The 17,193-nt window shown below is 43.4% G+C and overlaps 1 protein-coding gene across 9 annotated transcripts in view; it reads right to left on the reverse strand.

Moving 5' to 3' along the window:
• R3HDM2 (R3H domain containing 2) overlaps nt 1–17,193 on the reverse strand; it is a gene marked incomplete at its 5' end in the record, with an annotated part of 66,211 nt that overhangs the window by 35,711 nt on the left and 13,307 nt on the right. For 5 of the 9 annotated variants that reach the window (XM_081900729.1, XM_081900727.1, XM_081900722.1 and 2 more), the window contains 5 exons: nt 2,548–2,601; nt 2,709–2,740; nt 6,922–7,017; nt 8,489–8,597; nt 9,549–9,689. In XM_081900729.1, the coding sequence (XP_081756855.1) occupies nt 2,548–2,601; nt 2,709–2,740; nt 6,922–7,017; nt 8,489–8,597; nt 9,549–9,689 (432 nt within the window). The remainder of the gene's footprint in view (nt 1–2,547; nt 2,602–2,708; nt 2,741–6,921; nt 7,018–8,488; nt 8,598–9,548; nt 9,690–17,193) is intronic. The other 4 variants (XM_081900730.1, XM_081900728.1, XM_081900723.1 and 1 more) reach the window with 1 other exon arrangement.

A 17,193-nucleotide genomic window follows, 5' to 3' on the forward strand; every position in this document is an offset into this window, starting at 1 on the left:
TGCTAACACAGATGGAATCGTGGTTAACTACTGTGACATTCCTCTATACACACGGTTTTGCCCAGTGCTGTATGGAGTACTTGGGCAGAAGGGCTCAGTCAGATCAGGAAAAGTTGAATGAACAAGTTAACAGGAAGTTTAGTTTATTTGCACACTTAACATGATTCCTATAATGAGTTAGACAGAAAGTTAGTTCAGGCACAGAGACTTGTCCTACATCTTCCACTGTGAAGACAGGTACAAGAATTCATTCAGTTACTTTAGCACTCTCTTACTCCCTTGTTGTCCAAAGATCCAACCACCTCCCTGGCCAAGTTCCCACTTCTAATTGCATTTGTTGTCATTTAGTGATTTGCTCCTCAAATTCTTTTTTTGCATTCTGTACTGTCGGCTTGCATTTCTCAGTTATTTTCTTGGTTTGGTCTCCTCATTTGGACAAGAGTTTCATTTTCTAAAGTCTTCTTCCTTGATGCTGCTTGTTAAGCAAGCCAGAATCCTCCTGACCCCTAGTGGTACTTTTCCTAAATTGGGATATACATTCTAGCTGAATTTCTATTATTGCTGCTTTGAACAATTTTATTATGTTTTTAGATATGTTGTAAGCCACCCACAGCGGCTCGGGAAACCCAGCCAGAGAGGTGGGGTATAATGATGATTAATAAATTATTATTATTAATTCTCAAGCATTCCAAAGAGATCTGACTCTTTACTTTTCCTCTCAACTTCTTTTTTACCAATCACCTGCTTTTGGGGAAGTTTCCTCTTTTGAAGTAAAATGTAACTGTGTTGGATTTCTTTGGCAATGTTGAACATGACAGTAATTTAGGCACTGTCTCCAATCAATTTAACAATATTTACATCATGGACCAGGTCCTGAATTATTTTATTAATAATAAAATTTAAGTCCAGAGTCACACACACACCTGCCTCGTTGGTTTCATCTCCAACCATTGTATGGTACAGTGTTTTAAGATATTTGGAAATTTAGTGGCACGACAGTGCATCAGGGAGAACATATGACGCGAGTATGAGGTTTTGTTTCTTAGATGTCAAAATGGCTAGGTTGGACTCCAGGTGGCTGAAAAGGTATGAGGTGAAGAAATGTCTGTCCCTACAATGGCAAACTGCATATAAGCCACTGTAGACCAGAACTGGAAATGAAGGAGAGGGGAGAAGTTCTAAAATTTTCAACACTAAGCTGTCTGCTGAGCAACATCCCCTGGAGCATGTTCTTAGCTGCATCCTTCCACTAGAAGGGGAGCTGCTGTGCCTGTACATGAACTCCTCACCTGTGCTGAGCTCTTGCTTTAGTTAGATTTGCACATACATTAAGGGCAGCAAAGTAGGAAGTCTGATCCATGGGGCACAGGCTGAGTGATGCTACATAAGGATAGTTCGACCTCAAGGGATCATTAAGATTTTAAAAATATTGCATTGAATTGCCTCTTGTTCTGTGGCCAGAAAAGTAGGAGCTCTGTTGATACGGATCAAGAAATGTGCCCTGACATTCCTTTACCCAGGAACATTTTAAATTACATTCATGTTAAGCTAGCCCCTGATAACATATTGTTGTACTGAAGGGTGAATGGGGAATTAAGTAACTTTCGCATCTTTTTTAATATCTACCCCACTGAAAAGCCATTTTTATCAGTTTGCAGCATTAGGAGAGGACAAGAGGTAGATCTTGAGCTCTTTTCTGTCTAAGCAGATGCAGTTTAGGGAAAACTCTGATTACCGCCCCCCCCCCAATAAGAGATTGCTCATTCAGATGCTCTGCTAACATAGAATGTCTTGCTGCCTTTATTTAAGGGGTAAAGAGGACCCCTGACCGTTAAGTCCAGTACTTGCACTTTTGGCGTGCTTTCGAACTGCTAGGTTGGCAGGAGCAGAGACCAAGCATTGGGAGCTCAACCCATCATGGGGATTCGAACCACCAACCTTCTGATGGGCAAGCCCTAGGCTCAGTGGTTTAGACCACAGCGCCACCCGCATCCCTGCCTTTATTTACCCACAAGTAATTCAAAGAGAAAATGAATCTCACAACAAGGTTAAAAAAAGGATGGAGAACTTGTGGCTCATGAGTTAGGGATGATGGGAATTCCGGTCTAACAGCATCTGGGAAGACCACAGGTTCCCCATCCTTGGATTCAAGACAGCCAAATGTTCCATGAGATTATGCAAGACTCTATTCTCATAAAGGTTCAATGCATGGTGAAGATGGCTGGATCCAGATTGAAATATTCCCAATTCTTGTATCCAGTCCCCATGCCTAGCCTCCATAAAATTGAAGTTCTAAGCTCACTTACTTGAAAGTGAGCTACAATGAAATAAGTGGAACTTACTTCTTAAGTATATGCGCTTGCACACCAGCAATCTTTTGAATACACCAGTGTTTTAGTTTTATCTGTGTCTGCATGTGTGTGGGAGAGGTTGGACACAAAGTGATGTTACAAAAGATGAGACAATTTGAAGGACTCCACAAGCAGCCATGCATGGTGCGAATTTGCTCTGCAAGACAAATGTATGCAAGAAATCACACAGAGGTACCTAAAGATCTGCCGCCTTTTGTGAGAGCTAGAAGAAAAGCCTTCTTTGGAGAGTCTGTTGGTTAACATCAAAGAAAAGCATTGTTATGGAGTTTCAAGATCCTCTCTCCCTTAAGAAAGGCTGAAGATGGAAGGAAGCATGCATGCATGAGTTGTACTAACCTGCTGTCGTTCAGGAATCCGTTCTGGCCAGACTACCAGCAGACAGAGCCACACAATTTGAAATGGAAACAAAAAGAACAGCTCTCATAAGATATTTGTCCTGGCAAGCTGAAATCAAGGGGCAACTAGGCACTCAAAAAGAAAGGAGCCAATAATTTATAATCCAATGTGTTTTGGATCTATCAGGTCCTTCATCAAAAATTTCTTTATTTTAACCTTTTTCTGTTACAAAATTGTACAGACGTAAATCATAAAGTATGACATTGCTGAAAAAATGGGCCACTACATATATTGTTTTACAGTGATTACAGTAAATCAGTTCAATTAATTCTTCAACCAATCAGCTTGGAAAACACGGAATAATAGGAGTGAGCTAATGAGTAGTGCCAGCTTACACTATATTGTAATATATGTTGCAGGTATTTCTCATCCATGTGTTGTTTCATTTGCATATTTAATAAAATCATAGAATCATACCACACAGTGTAAAAATTGTCTCTTTTTTCTATATCCTTGCCATCTTCAATTTTTGCAACAACATTTCCATTTTGGCTGTTTGCCAACATTCATTAATTGCAAGGTTTTCTGACTTCTGTCTGTTACTGTTCTAGCAACTGTTCATAAATGTGTAATTAATTCCTTACTTCTTGATTGGTTTTTATCTGAAGTATGTAAGTTAAGTAAGGCTAAAAACGAAGTTAATGGGATTGTCTGAGCTGTAATCTGAGGTGTCTCTTTAAAAACTTCCTTCCAAAATAGTTCTATTTGTGGACATTTGTGGATATTTCCACCACAGTTTCCTAGTTCTGCTGAATCTCTCAACGGCTTTTGATACTATTGACCATGGTATCCTTCTGAACCATCTAGAGTAGTTCGGAGCTGGGGGCACTGTTAAGCAGTGGTTCCACCCCTTCCTCCTGGGCTGTGTACAGAAAATGGTTGGGGGGGGATGAGTGTTCAGACCCCTGGGCTCTCACTTGTGGGGTGCTTCAGGGCTCCGTCCTCTCCCTCATGCTTTTCAACATCTATATCAGGGACGTCAAACTCCAGAGAGACTGCGATCTACTCCCAGGAAGAAAAAAAAACTAGCAGTGATCTACCCGGGGGGGGGGGCAAAGTTGTTGAGCTTTTTTTAAGGGGGGAAAGCAATGGTTCTGCCGGTTTTGGGGGGGTGGACGAGCAAAAAAATCCCTAACAAGGTAGTAAGCCCAGCAGCTATAGCTCTGTCTTCAGTTTTTTGCAAATGAACAAATGAAGGACAGAGCGAGGGGGCGAAGCCGGATGCTCCCCACCCCGCTTTCACCTGGGGACCAACCTGTCAACCGGATGGACATCCCTGATCTATATGAAGCTTCTGGGAGAGATCATAAAGGGTTTGTGCTGGGTGTTCACCAGTATGCGGATAATACCCAACTCTACCTCTCTTTCAAATCAGAACCAGTGAAGGCAGCGAATGTCTTGTGTGAGTGTCTAGAGGCAGTTGGTGGATGGATGGTGGCTAATAGACTGAAGTTGAATCTTGACAAGGCAGAAGTACTGTTTTGGGGGACAGGGGGTGGGTGGAGGTAGAGGACTCCCTGGTCCTGAATGGGGTAACTGTGTCCTTGAAGGACCAGATGTGCAGCCTGGGAGTCATTTTGGATTCACAGCTGTCCATGGAGACACAGGCCAATTGTGTCCAGGTTAGCTGTCGACCAACTCCATCTGGTACGGCACCTGAGACCCTACTTGCCTACAGACTGTCTCACCAGAGTGGTGCATGCTCTGGTTTTCTCCCGCTTGGACTACTGCAATGCGCTCTACATGGGGCTACCTTTGAAGGTGACTCAGAAACGATAACTAATACAGAATGTGGCAGATAGACGGGCGACTGGGAGCAGCCGCCTGGACCATGTAACACCAGTCCTAAAGGATCTTCACTGGATCCCAGTGTGTTTCTGAGTACAATTCAAAGTGTTGGTGCTGACCTATAAAGCCCTAAACAGCCGCAGCCCAGTCACTCCAGGGGTCTTCTGGCGAAAAGTGAAGTTACAGGGAACCAGGCAGAGAGCCTTCTCGGTAGTGGCGCCTCCCTGTGGAACACTCTCCCATTAGATGTTAAGATAAAGAACTACACAACTTTTAGAAGACATCTGAATGCAGTCCTGTATTGGGAAGTTTTTAATGTTTTAAACATTTTACTATGTTTTCATATGTGCTGTAAGCTGCCCAGAGTGGCTGGGGAAACCTAGCCAGATGGGCAGGATATAAATAATACAGTTGTTGTTGCTGTTGCTGTTGTTGTTGTTGTTGTTGTTGTTAAGTATGTACCTATAATTTGCATCCTCTTCAGCATAATTTAACACCTCAGTGTTAAATACCATTCATGCACAATTTTGAGTGAAAGTGCCATAGTAGTTGCTGACACTGTTTTATATGGTGTTTCTTATATGGTGTCTCTTATTACTATCTATTTATATTCTGTTTGCTTGTGGCATCATTTTAATTTGTTTAGTTTTAATAAATTATCTTAACCAATATCCTAACATCCATGAAATTTTATTATTTTCTAAACCTATTTGCATCTCTCCTACTGTAAGAGGTTGTCCCTTACTATAATAAATTTTAAAGTAATATAAATGGTTTTCTTTCCATTATATGATCTGTTTTTATTTTGAAATAAAGGATTATGTTGTATCAGAATTATAGGTGGATCCTGGGGATAAAACATTTGACCAAATTTTCCCATATTCAAAATGATGTGAGTGTATAGGGGTTGGGTAAACCAACTCATTGATCAAAGTTTATTTTTCATTAATTCTAATGCCCTTATAGAAGCATTATCAATAGCTATATCCCATGTTGACAACTGGATTCTCTTACTGGATGACATCAATTCCACCATAGGTCTAAGTTGGCTTGCTTCATAATAATTCAGGGAATTTCAAAATGCAGAAGCTCAGTCTTTTGTTATGCTGTCTCTACTTTCTAGTAAAAGGGGAGACAGCATAACAAAAGATTAAGCTCCTGCATTTTGGAATTCCCTGAGGGATCCAAAACGTGTTGGGCTATAAACTACTGGACATAAAAATATTGGGTATTTCCCCTACCTCTTTGCTTCCTGCTCCCCACCCCATCCCCCACCCCAATAACTAGTCTCCAACTGAAATGTAAGTATGCTCACTGACCTAGGGAGGGAGATCTGTAATTTGATTTATACATGCAGCTCAAGACACACATTTTTATGTAGAACTTATATAGTTAAAAACACCCAATTACTATTAAAAAGGAGATACTTTTTTTCTCCCTAAAAATAAGGAACGAGCAGTTTACAACCGAAAGGTTAGCCATCTTGACAGTTCAGCTCCCTTCATTTTTGCTCTCCCCTTGCTCTCCCTGCTTGTCCTCACTTCCCTGATGCTATTCATTTTTTTGGTCTGATGGTGTTAGCAGAAGACTGGGGGGCCCTTTGGCTCCCAATGGCCCAGTTACTGTGGAGTTACATTGGAGTTTGCCTGCTTTGGTTGAACATCTGAGGTCTAAGGGTGTAGTAAAACAATAGAGTTTATACAAGAGTGGGGGGGGATTGTGGATTATTATTTTTTAAGCTAGAGCAACTAACTTGTATTTCTGAGGTTTAAATTATCATTGTAAAACAGCTTTGTTTGATTATGTACATTCATTTTGGATCCATGTTGTTCATCCAGCAGAGGGTGCATCCAAATCCCACCCACTTTTGTTAATCATTTAGTTAAGTAATGTTAATTCAGTATGGACCATTCAAAATGAATTTCAACCTCCTTGCCCAACATGGTTGGTATGCCTAACTGCTCAGCATTTAAAAGCACCAAATTCCTTTAAATCCATTAAGTACTGATAGTAAATCAACACAAGATGGTTTTAAAATGAATAAACAGAATGTTTAACAACTTCTGCATACAGCAGCAATGATATCCACAGCCCTGACTGAAGGCAAATGTTGACAGTGCTGGACTGTAGAACCTTTCCTTGGTGACTGGATAGGAAAAGGATTAACTGTTTAAAATCAGATTAGAACTCATGGTAATGCATGAGAGAAACCTATTGAAAAAGACAGCTTCATTAAGTATATATTTGAATTGTTTGTGGATACTCAATGCTACCACACTGCTGAAGCTAAATAGGCATGAACCTAGACAACTAGAATAGAAGATCATGTAGGAGTAGGATTTTTTAAAATGGTATTCATGCTCACCTCTCGTGCAAATATGCGTTCTCTAACCCTTTGATACTCCTCCTCTCGCTCCTCTATGGATTTACTCCTCCGTCCATCTTGCAGTGGGATTCTGATCTAGATTGACAAACAGAATTTACCTTAGTTAAGACCTTAGTATACATTCACCACAGCAGCAAGGAAAAGTATGCAGTGAAGAATTGATTTATGAACACTATAAGCATGTGGAGGGATCACATTGACACAATGCTATGGTGCACAGATTTGCAACCTAAATTGTGCATTCCAGAAGCACATTTCATTTGGCACAACTCTTCCTTTTGAACTAAGAGCATCACTTCCAGTGAGCTGAGTGAGTTAACTTAGAAAATTTTGTGTAAGATGTCACTGCTGCTGAAGAGTACAAATGGGAATTATTTTGCTTCCAAGTATCACAATCAGCCAACATCAATCAATTCCCACTGTTCTGAAACATGCAGTCCACACCACAGGTAGGCACACCTACACAAAAAGGTGATAATGCAAACTGCACTGCTTCCATCGTGACATCTGTCGCCTCCCCATTTACATTAAAAGTTACCCCTCTTTGTTAGGAGGAAAGGCCAACGTTAAAATATTATTTACATCTCCATTCACTATTTGGATAGCATTCTTGAACAAAAATAAACCTTGAAAAAAAAAGTTGCTCTTAACTCTTAGCCCCAGCAGTGAAGATTGGTCCTTACCAATGACTTAATCAAGGGAAGTTTTGGTTAATTCAGTTAAACCAGCTAAAGCCTGTAGACCTATTCATTTGTTGGGTTTCTGTTAAGGGTACTTTACATGGATAAAGGCCTGCACAAGGCCAATTGTTGAGGCCGAATTTGAAACAACACTGGAAAACTCCCAGTTTCAATTCTGTGCGCTGACCATCACACCTTGCTGATTTGTTATGTGTCTTCCCTCATACCTGCCTATGGTTTTACCATGGTGATGACTTTAAAATGTGGCAAAACAGAAAGGCAGCTATCAGGCTCTCTTGCATGTCTGTAGAAAAACTCAGTGGCAGAGTTTGTGCTTTGTATGCAAAAGGTCCCAGTGTCAGTCTTGTCATCTCTAGTTAAAAGGACCAAGTAACAAGTGGTAAGGAAGAGTGCTGCTGCCAGTCAGAGCAGAACAAATCAGATTAAATGGATCATACTGGACTAGATGGTGTAAGGTATTTTCCTATACTCTGTGCAATGAAAATTTTACTTACTACATCGTTTTTCTACAGTGCCCTTCCTCAGCAAATCAACAACAACTATCAACCAGCAGGCTACCCACCTCAAATCCAACTTCTTCTAAGTCCCCAAGGACTTAGAAAGCAGTTTTTTACACAGCTCTGTAAGCTGTTGAATTTCCCATAGTTCCCATATGGTGCACTCATCTGTATGCAACGATAGGACACCTCAGCAAATTTGTTTTCCCCCTTTGTTTGAGGGCTCTATAGAGAGAACTGGACACCTAGTGCAGAACAACTGCTATGTTTGTGCACATAAGCCCCAAGAGAGCCCTTGGCATTCACATCACACAAAGACTTAAGGAGTGTGAGATGCACCTCTCTCACCTGATTATCATCTCGATCAATGCTGGCGTCATCTCGTTTGAGGATAAACCTCTGCGGAAACTCAGAGCTCTTCTCATCTTTGATGTGGTCAGAGAACCTTTGTTCAGGGCTGTAATGAAGAGCCAAAGGAGCTTTCATGAGGAAGGGTGGTGAAAAACTAAGGAGACTGAATGCTGTATCAGCACAGCTGGCAGCGTTTCCCTTTTTTTAAGGGAAATTCCCTTATTCCAAATAGGATTCCTTGCAAGAAAAGGGAAACGTTGACAGCTGTGGGTATCAGAGGAATGCATTCATCATCCCTATCAACCAGGACAGGAAATGAAAGGACTAAGAAAGGCATACAGTTGCAATCGAAATTATTCAACACCCATTGCAAATTAGGTTCATTATCAAAATTTACAGACTTTCAGCTGTTTGCAATGAGCAAAACAAACAAAAGCAATTGATGCTTCAAGTGGTTTCCCCAAATTCAGCTGAAATTACAACTTATACAGGCTTCCCCAGTCTCACTATTCACAAGAGCACAAATACACCAGGTGTTGTCTCAAGCATACCTGATGCAATTAATCAAGGGCTTCATTAGTTGCACCAGGTGTGCTTGAGCTGGAACACATGAAATACCTGGACTGGCCAGGGCTTTGCTGAGTATCAAATTTAGCTGCGTGTTAGAAATTATGCCTAAGTCAAGAGAATGGTCCAAAAAGGTAAGAGAAGAGATCATTGCCCTTCACAAACAAGGAACAGGATACAAAAAAATAGCAAAGGCAAGTGAAGTAGAGACTAAGCTGCAACCAGGAAGCCGCCAATTCAAATCTCACATATGCCAGGAACTCAACAGGAAACCTTGAGCAAGTGATTTTTTCACATACGAATCCTAACAGAGGAAATATGGAAATAATAATACTATCCTGACATACACATATGCTGTAAACATTACTGAGATCATATGGGAAGAGCTCTGAACACCCAAAAGAGATATATAAATTATAAGTATTAATTTTACTAATTTTATCTCCCTCCCTCCCATCCACTAACTGGCTTAAACCCATTCTTGCCTTACATTCTTGTGTTACTGGTCTTGTTGATAATGACGGCTTTCCCAGTTTGGTCTACGTTGTGGTCCATGCCAAAATAGGCAGCAACCCGGTGTAGAAGCATTCTGTGGTATGAGGTCATTTGGGGAAACTTCTTGAATTGATTGCTGACAGCAGCCAAGTTCAAATGGGGATGGAGAGGGGGGGAAGAAGAGAAGAGAAAAGAAGACACATTCTTAAATTTAAGCAAGCATTATCTTAAACTAGAGCCTAGGGCAAGGTGACCTACCGGTAGTCTCACTGAAATGAAAGCAAGGGTACATGAAAGCCCACAGACTCACGGGTTATCTGCAACTGAGCATGACTTGTAATTTTTTAAAAAGAGTACTTCACTGCTGGCTCTGCTATGTAAGGGGCACAGTAAAAAAACAGAAGCACCTAAGGAACCTCTTTATTGGAATACTGTCTTCCGTAACAAAGCCAGGGGCTGAATTCAACATAGTGCGAAGTGGGGCGTTCAATTGGACTTTTCCACATTTCCATTAACTTGTTCTGGGTCCTCCCCCATCCTATAAAGCAGATTTAGGAGGTGCAGGGAGGGACACAGGAGTCGGGGAGGAATGGCCAAGCATGTGGGAGGACCCCACTCTGCACACCCAACAATCTAGTTGAATCCCACCCAAGACACATGTTTTCATTGGAACATTTGATTATTGCAATTCAGAACCTAAGATTGAACCGCTAGGAGACCCCAGAACTGTGCAAGTTCACTGTGACCAGAGTATAACAATAAGAATTTAACAGATCACAAACTGGTTTTTTCATAGACTGCTAACTGGCACTCCTAAATCTTTTTCTGGACAATCTTGAACATCTGCAACAGGAGTGGGCAGACCTCAGACTTGCGGGATCTGTTTTGTTTTCTACTAGAATCCTGGGATCTACCAACCAGAGCCAAATGCAAAGCAATGACTAGGTCAAGCAGACATATGTTAAGAGTTAAGAAACAGGATGCCTCTGAACACAGGCTCATTCCCGGAGTTTGTAATCAGTTCCCTAATCTAGCTGACAAGAGCTTTCGCTCAAAAATCCACACCAAAAATTAGTCCATCCTCCTATCCAAGAATTATTTTTCAGCAACCTAATGTAGGTGGGGGAACTTTTCATTGTTGCTACAGGTAACTCACATCCTATGCTTATTTTATGTACATGATTGCAGCTTTGTGCAGGAAAAATAAAGCGATAAATGGGGAGAGAAGGAAACCCACTCTCCATTTATTTATTTATTCCCCATGCAAAGCTTCCCTGGCTTTAGAAAGGCAGTGAGGTCTGGCAGCGTTAGAGCGAGGTGCCGGGCTTTGGGGCGGAACCCTCCTGCCTGTTTCCCAAAGCCTGGCAAGCACTTACCAGGCTTTGGGAAGGTGGCAAGGGGGCTCTGGGACTCTGCCAGAGCTCTCGTGCCACCTTCCCAAAGCTGGGGAAGCCCAAGATTACAGTTGTGCATTGGTGGGGTGGGAAATAAATGGAGATTGGGTTTCTTCTCTCTGATTATTTATTTTCACCACCTACACACTCAAAGTTGTGATCATGTTAAGTAAAATAAGCCCTTGTCTCCTTTCCAAAGCCAAGCAAGCAGCCCTCTATCTTGCATATGGGCAGTTGTTGTTGTTATCATTTACTGAATTTATATACTGTCCTATACCCGGAGGTCTCAGGGTGGTTCACAGAACAAAATCAAAATATAAACCACAAAGTATATAATCAAAATAAAAACAACAACCCAATAACCCCTCCCCACATTTTAAAAGGGCACAGGACTCCTGGCATTTCTGCTTTTACATGTTGACCCCCATAACTGACCCTTCATATAAGATGTGAGTTACAGTGGTACCTCGGGTTAAGTACTTAATTCGTTCTGGAGGTCCGTTCTTAACCTGAAACTGTTCTTAACCTGAAGCACTACTTTAGCTAATGGGGCCTCCCGCTGCCACCCCGCGATTTCTGTTCTCATCCTGAAGCAAATTTGGATTAGCGAAGTCTGTAACCTGAAGGGTCTGTAACCCAAGGTACCACTGTACTTGTATTGTTAATGGGGAGTCAGAGACCTTTGCCAATCTTGCTGTAACACCCCTGCTGAAGATATTCAAGATTGCCCAGAGAAAGAGCTATGGAAACTTAATTGTTTCCATAGTGAGGGTGCCCTCATCTCGAACTCCCTAAGATTTGAGAGATTTGGAAATATCTGTTGTTGGTTGGTCCCACAGTAGAAAACAGAATTTTTTATTACCGTGAACTTCAGTTTACAGATTAGGGGGACAACATTCCTGATAGAGATGACTCCCCCTACTGAAGACAGGCAGGGTCTTCAACTTGCAACATCCTCTGTTGGAATTCTAGCCCGTCTCAGAGGTATGTGCCTATCTGTTCAGGCACCGGCTGAATTCCTTAGACCTCCCTCCGGCGACTCCCGGCAGGAATAAACATACGAGGTCCGTTCCGGCGATTTTCCTCAGGCTGTGAGGAAAACACACCAACTGCTCCTCCTCCCCTTTGGTGTCCCCAGGGAGGGGAAAGAAGCAGACAGAAATCTATTTACATCTTTTATTCCTGTCTTTTACTTCAGTACAGAGAAAACATGTCTGCACTCATCAGCAGTTAGAATAAACTCCACAACACTCCACCCATGTACATCCTGTACAGGTCATGTGACAAACCCACTGAGCTAACATCCGGTGCTCAGTACAGAATGGACTGCCCCTTTGTTCCCATGGCAACAGTCACAAACTTCCTGTTTGGCTTTCCAGCCACAAGCAGCAGTCTTGGCTGCTATAGCCTTTGCTTGCTGCCGCATTGCTGCTTTAGAATAACATACTCCCCCTAAAGTATCAATGCGTGCTGCGAGCAAAGCGTCATCCAGAGAAGAAAACAAACAGTTGTTATACTTATAACATTCCCCTGTTGTTTCAGTTCCACCCTTGGAACTACCCGCCACTGGTTTTACCAATGTACCTCTCTGGTTGTGTGACTTCCAAGGAATGAGTGCTTCTGCATTACCTTGGTTAGCAACTCTCTGTTGTGCCTTTGTCTCTGACTCAGACACAGCTTCTATCTGACCTTGGTCGTTTACAACAGCAACAGCTAAGTTGGCAAACTCTTGTGAATACCTCTTGGGTGGTACACCCTTCGTTGCTCTCTCAGACCTACGTAAGAGGTGCTGCTCTTCTCTACTTTCTGGTTCAGCCTTTGGACTCTTTGGAGAACCAGTACCAATTGTAAACAGTGGTTCATCCTCCTCTTCTGAGGGTCTAGTCATTATGTGAGATTTCCTCTCAATGACTGTGACAACTGAGCTGTCTGAGCTATCGCTGTCATCATCAGTACTACTGAACTCAATAAGATCAAACTCATCATCATCATCATCAGAATCATTATCACCTGTGGGAAATGTGTGAACAATCACTCTCTCCTGTTCAGGAGCACTCTCTAGAAATTTTGTGAGAATCACCTTTCCAGATTCTGACAAAATTACTCTGTAGAGACCCTTTTCATAACCCACAAAAATGCCTCTGGCATTCTTTACCCCACCTGGAGCTTCTGTTCTCACATGAGACCCAAAAACCTTGAAATGGGCAACAGAAGGTTTTCTGTGGAACAGTTTCTCAAAAGGAGAACATCCCAACTCTTTTGAAAACTTTCTCAACCACGTGTAACAAAATGACATTAGCGACTCAGCCCAGTACTCATGTGGCAGATGTGAACTTAGCAACTGCGCATGCATTCCCTTTTGCAATTCTTTGTTCACTCTACTACAGACACATTTGTTCCAAGCTTGTTCGGAACTAGCAGTTTTGTGTCTTATCCCTTTCTTCTTCAGGAACCTCTGGAACTCCTGTAAAAGAAAAATTGGCTTCTCATCTGTGCAAAGACAATCTATGTCAGCATCATGCATGTTTTTAACCTTGTCACAAAACTCTTGAAACCTTTCTAAGGCTTCTTTCGGTCTCTCCAAAAGATAAAGCCAGACAAAACCTGTAAAAGAATCAACACATATTAGGTAATACTTTGCATTGCCTCTAGAAGGTGCTAGAGGACCAATCACATCAGCATACACCCGCTGAAATGCCCTGTTGACCCTCGAGGTCACCTGCTTGGTGTTCTTCTTGGCTACACCTGTAAAAGAGATCATGTTAGAATCACAAGAATTACATTCCATGTAATCACTTTGATCAAAAGTCAACAATTACAGTCCATCTTTCTCTTTGGCAGAAAGATACAACTCTCCATCTTTGTAGATCTCACAGTTCTGATCATCATAGGACAGTTTTAGTCCCTTCTTGGCAATCTGCGAAACACTGAGCAGATTAAACTTCAAATCTGGAACCAAATAAACATTGTTTATAGTCAAGTTCAGACTTTTAAGATACACAGTCCCAATTCCGGTCGCTTCCAGCTTTTGACCGTTGGCTAGTTGCACAGCGAAGCTTTGCTTCTCAAACGTAGAAAATAGTCCTCTGTGTCCTGTCATGTGAACCGTCGCGCCCGTGTCTAGAACAAAGAAGTTTCCCACCTCTGGTGTGGCTTTTAGCGACATCAAAGCTTTTGCAGTCTTTGCCTTTGGCTTGGTGTGACTTTTGTCTGACGCCTCAGACTTTGTGGAGCTCGCCTTGGCTCCTCTGTTCTGACGTGGCTTCTTGCAGTACCGCTGAAGATGCCCAGTCTGGTCACAATTGTAGCATCGGACAAGGTTTAAAGCTACAGCGTCTCCTCCAGTAGCAACAGCAGTGGGGGCGTTAGAACTCCGTTCTCGGCTCCCCCTGTCCTTGACTTCCAGGGCGGCAAGTCTGTCATGTTCATTCAACACGACGGCAAAGACCCTCTCCGAAGTGAGATCCGCTGCTGGGAGAGACCCCAGCTGACTGGCAACTGTTTTGTAAGTCCGATTCAGGCTGTTGATCACCATGAAGCAAAACACTTCCTCCTGCAAACGGAAATTGCGTTCCACCATCTGTTGACGCAGAAATTTCATTTCCGTCAGGTGCGCTTGAACATCTCCATCAGGCGCAAGCCTCAGGTTGGTCAGCTTCTCAAAATACAGCAACGCTGAAGAACCTGCATCTCTCTGATGTGTCCTTCTCAGCGTGTCCCAAACATCTTTCGCGTGCAGTAAATCTTGTACGTGGATCAGCTGCGAATCTGACACGCACAGAATTATAGCAGTTCTGGCCTTCACATCCTGTGACTCCCAAGCACGCGTTGGTGCTGCTGGAATGGGGTTCTCAATCACCCCAAACAGTCTCTGATTCTGCAGCAGGGCCTTCATCTTAATAGACCAAGATGCATAATTGTCACTGGTCAGAAGGGGCGGAGAAGGCAAAGCTCCCTTCTTTGCATCCATCTTGAGTCCTTGCATTGACTCTCAAACACAAGCCTCTAAAACCCAATAGCTGGCTTGTTTGCACTCTGTGCACCTGGCAGCTCTCAACGCTGGCTGCGTTGGAATTTTCAAGAGCTCTTCAGACTGTGTAGTCAAAACATTCCATTTTAACTTTCACTTCTCCTCTCTGAGGCATGGCCTTCGTTGCTAAGCAACAGCATTCCTTTTCCTTGGACAGGAAAAACCACAGGAATGTTTGGAATGCAGAGCTATTGTCTCTCGGAGCTGTGTTTCCCAAACGTTGCTCCCTCGAAGCAGAGAATGAATCAATCTGCATTCACACTTCTAAGCCCGAAAATCTCATACCTGGGCTCCGTTGCTTGGACTTTCAGATTCTTCTGGTCAGCTTCTGGCTGCAGAGAATCAGCCTTCTCACCTCAGGCTTCCATGGAGGCCACTCCTTGATGCAGAGGTCGATGAAAACAGCAACCATCCTCTGCTACCACTGTTGGAATTCTAGCCCGTCTCAGAGGTATGTGCCTATCTGTTCAGGCACCGGCTGAATTCCTTAGACCTCCCTCCGGCGACTCCCGGCAGGAATAAACATACGAGGTCCGTTCCGGCGATTTTCCTCAGGCTGTGAGGAAAACACACCAACTGCTCCTCCTCCCCTTTGGTGTCCCCAGGGAGGGGAAAGAAGCAGACAGAAATCTATTTACATCTTTTATTCCTGTCTTTTACTTCAGTACAGAGAAAACATGTCTGCACTCATCAGCAGTTAGAATAAACTCCACAACACTCCACCCATGTACATCCTGTACAGGTCATGTGACAAACCCACTGAGCTAACATCCGGTGCTCAGTACAGAATGGACTGCCCCTTTGTTCCCATGGCAACAGTCACAAACTTCCTGTTTGGCTTTCCAGCCACAAGCAGCAGTCTTGGCTGCTATAGCCTTTGCTTGCTGCCGCATTGCTGCTTTAGAATAACATCCTCTCCAGAGGGGAGGAGTCATCCCATCTCTCCAGACCAAGTAGCACAACAGAAAAACACCTCAACCCTTAAACGGGTGCCTCTACACCAGCCAAATAAATGGGGCACAGACCTAGAAAGGAAGAACACTCATACACAAAGCATGTGGTTAGGCTAAGGTTACCAGATTTTTTTCAATGAATCCACAGACACTTTTCAGCTTCGATGGATTTTGTATGGGGACTGATTTGTAAATCCGAGGACTGTCCCCGGAAAACAGGGACTTCTGGTAACCTTAAGTTAGGCAGCAATGCCAAAGGTAAAAAGGTAAAGGTGCCCCTGCCTGTACGGGCCAGTCTTGACAGACTCTAGGGTTGTGCGCTCATCTCACTCTAGAGGCTGGGAGCCAGCGCTGTCCGCAGACACTTCCGGGTCACGTGGCCAGCGTGACGAAGCTGCTCTGGCGAACCGGCACCAGAGCAGCACACGGAACGCCGTTTACCTTCCCGCTATAAAGTGGTACCTATTTATCTACTTGCACTTAGGGGTGCTTTCGAACTGCTAGGTGGGCAGGAGCTGGGACCGAACGACGGGAGCTCACCCCGCCGCGGGGATTCGAACCGCCGACCATGCAATCGGCAAGTCCTAGGCGCTGAGCTTTTACCCACAGCGCCACCCGCGTCCCTATGCCAAAGGTAATGCCCCATAAATTCTTCCCCATATCAATCTAGCAAAGAACAACCGCTGCCACTACAGGCGACAAATGCTGTAATGCAGGGGTCAGTAAACTTTTTCAGCAGGGGGCTGGTCACTCTCCCTCAGACCTGGGGGGGGGGGCGGGCGGATTATATTTTGAAGAAAAAAGATGAACGAATTCCTTTGCCCCACAAATAACCCAGATACGCATTTTAAATAAAAGGGCACATTCTACTCATGTAAAAACACACTGATTCCCGGACCATCCGCAGGCAGGATTTAGAAGGCAACTGGGCCGGATCCGGTCCCTGGGCCTTAGTTTGCCTACCCATGCTGTAATGCATTGAACCAAAGGAAGATAGAGGAGGGTGGAATGTCGTCGTCCCCATCTGTAAACTGAAATTCACGGTAAGAAATTTTTCCGTTTTTACCAGGTGTATGGGGATGATATTCCTGATAGGGATATACCAGAGCAGAATCCCAAAGTTTGAGAGGGCTTCCTCTACCTCCAGTTCCCTGTGGAATTACTTTCTGCAGCACCTTGCAACCAAAGGCTGCATCAGAAGAATTTTGTAACACTTAATGAAAGTATGGAGAGAGGCCCATGTAGCAGCCCTACAAACATTTG

Source organism: Podarcis melisellensis (genome assembly GCF_964234715.1).
Source record: "Podarcis melisellensis genome assembly, chromosome: 2".
In the NCBI taxonomy this organism is placed as follows: Eukaryota; Metazoa; Chordata; class Lepidosauria; order Squamata; family Lacertidae; genus Podarcis; species Podarcis melisellensis.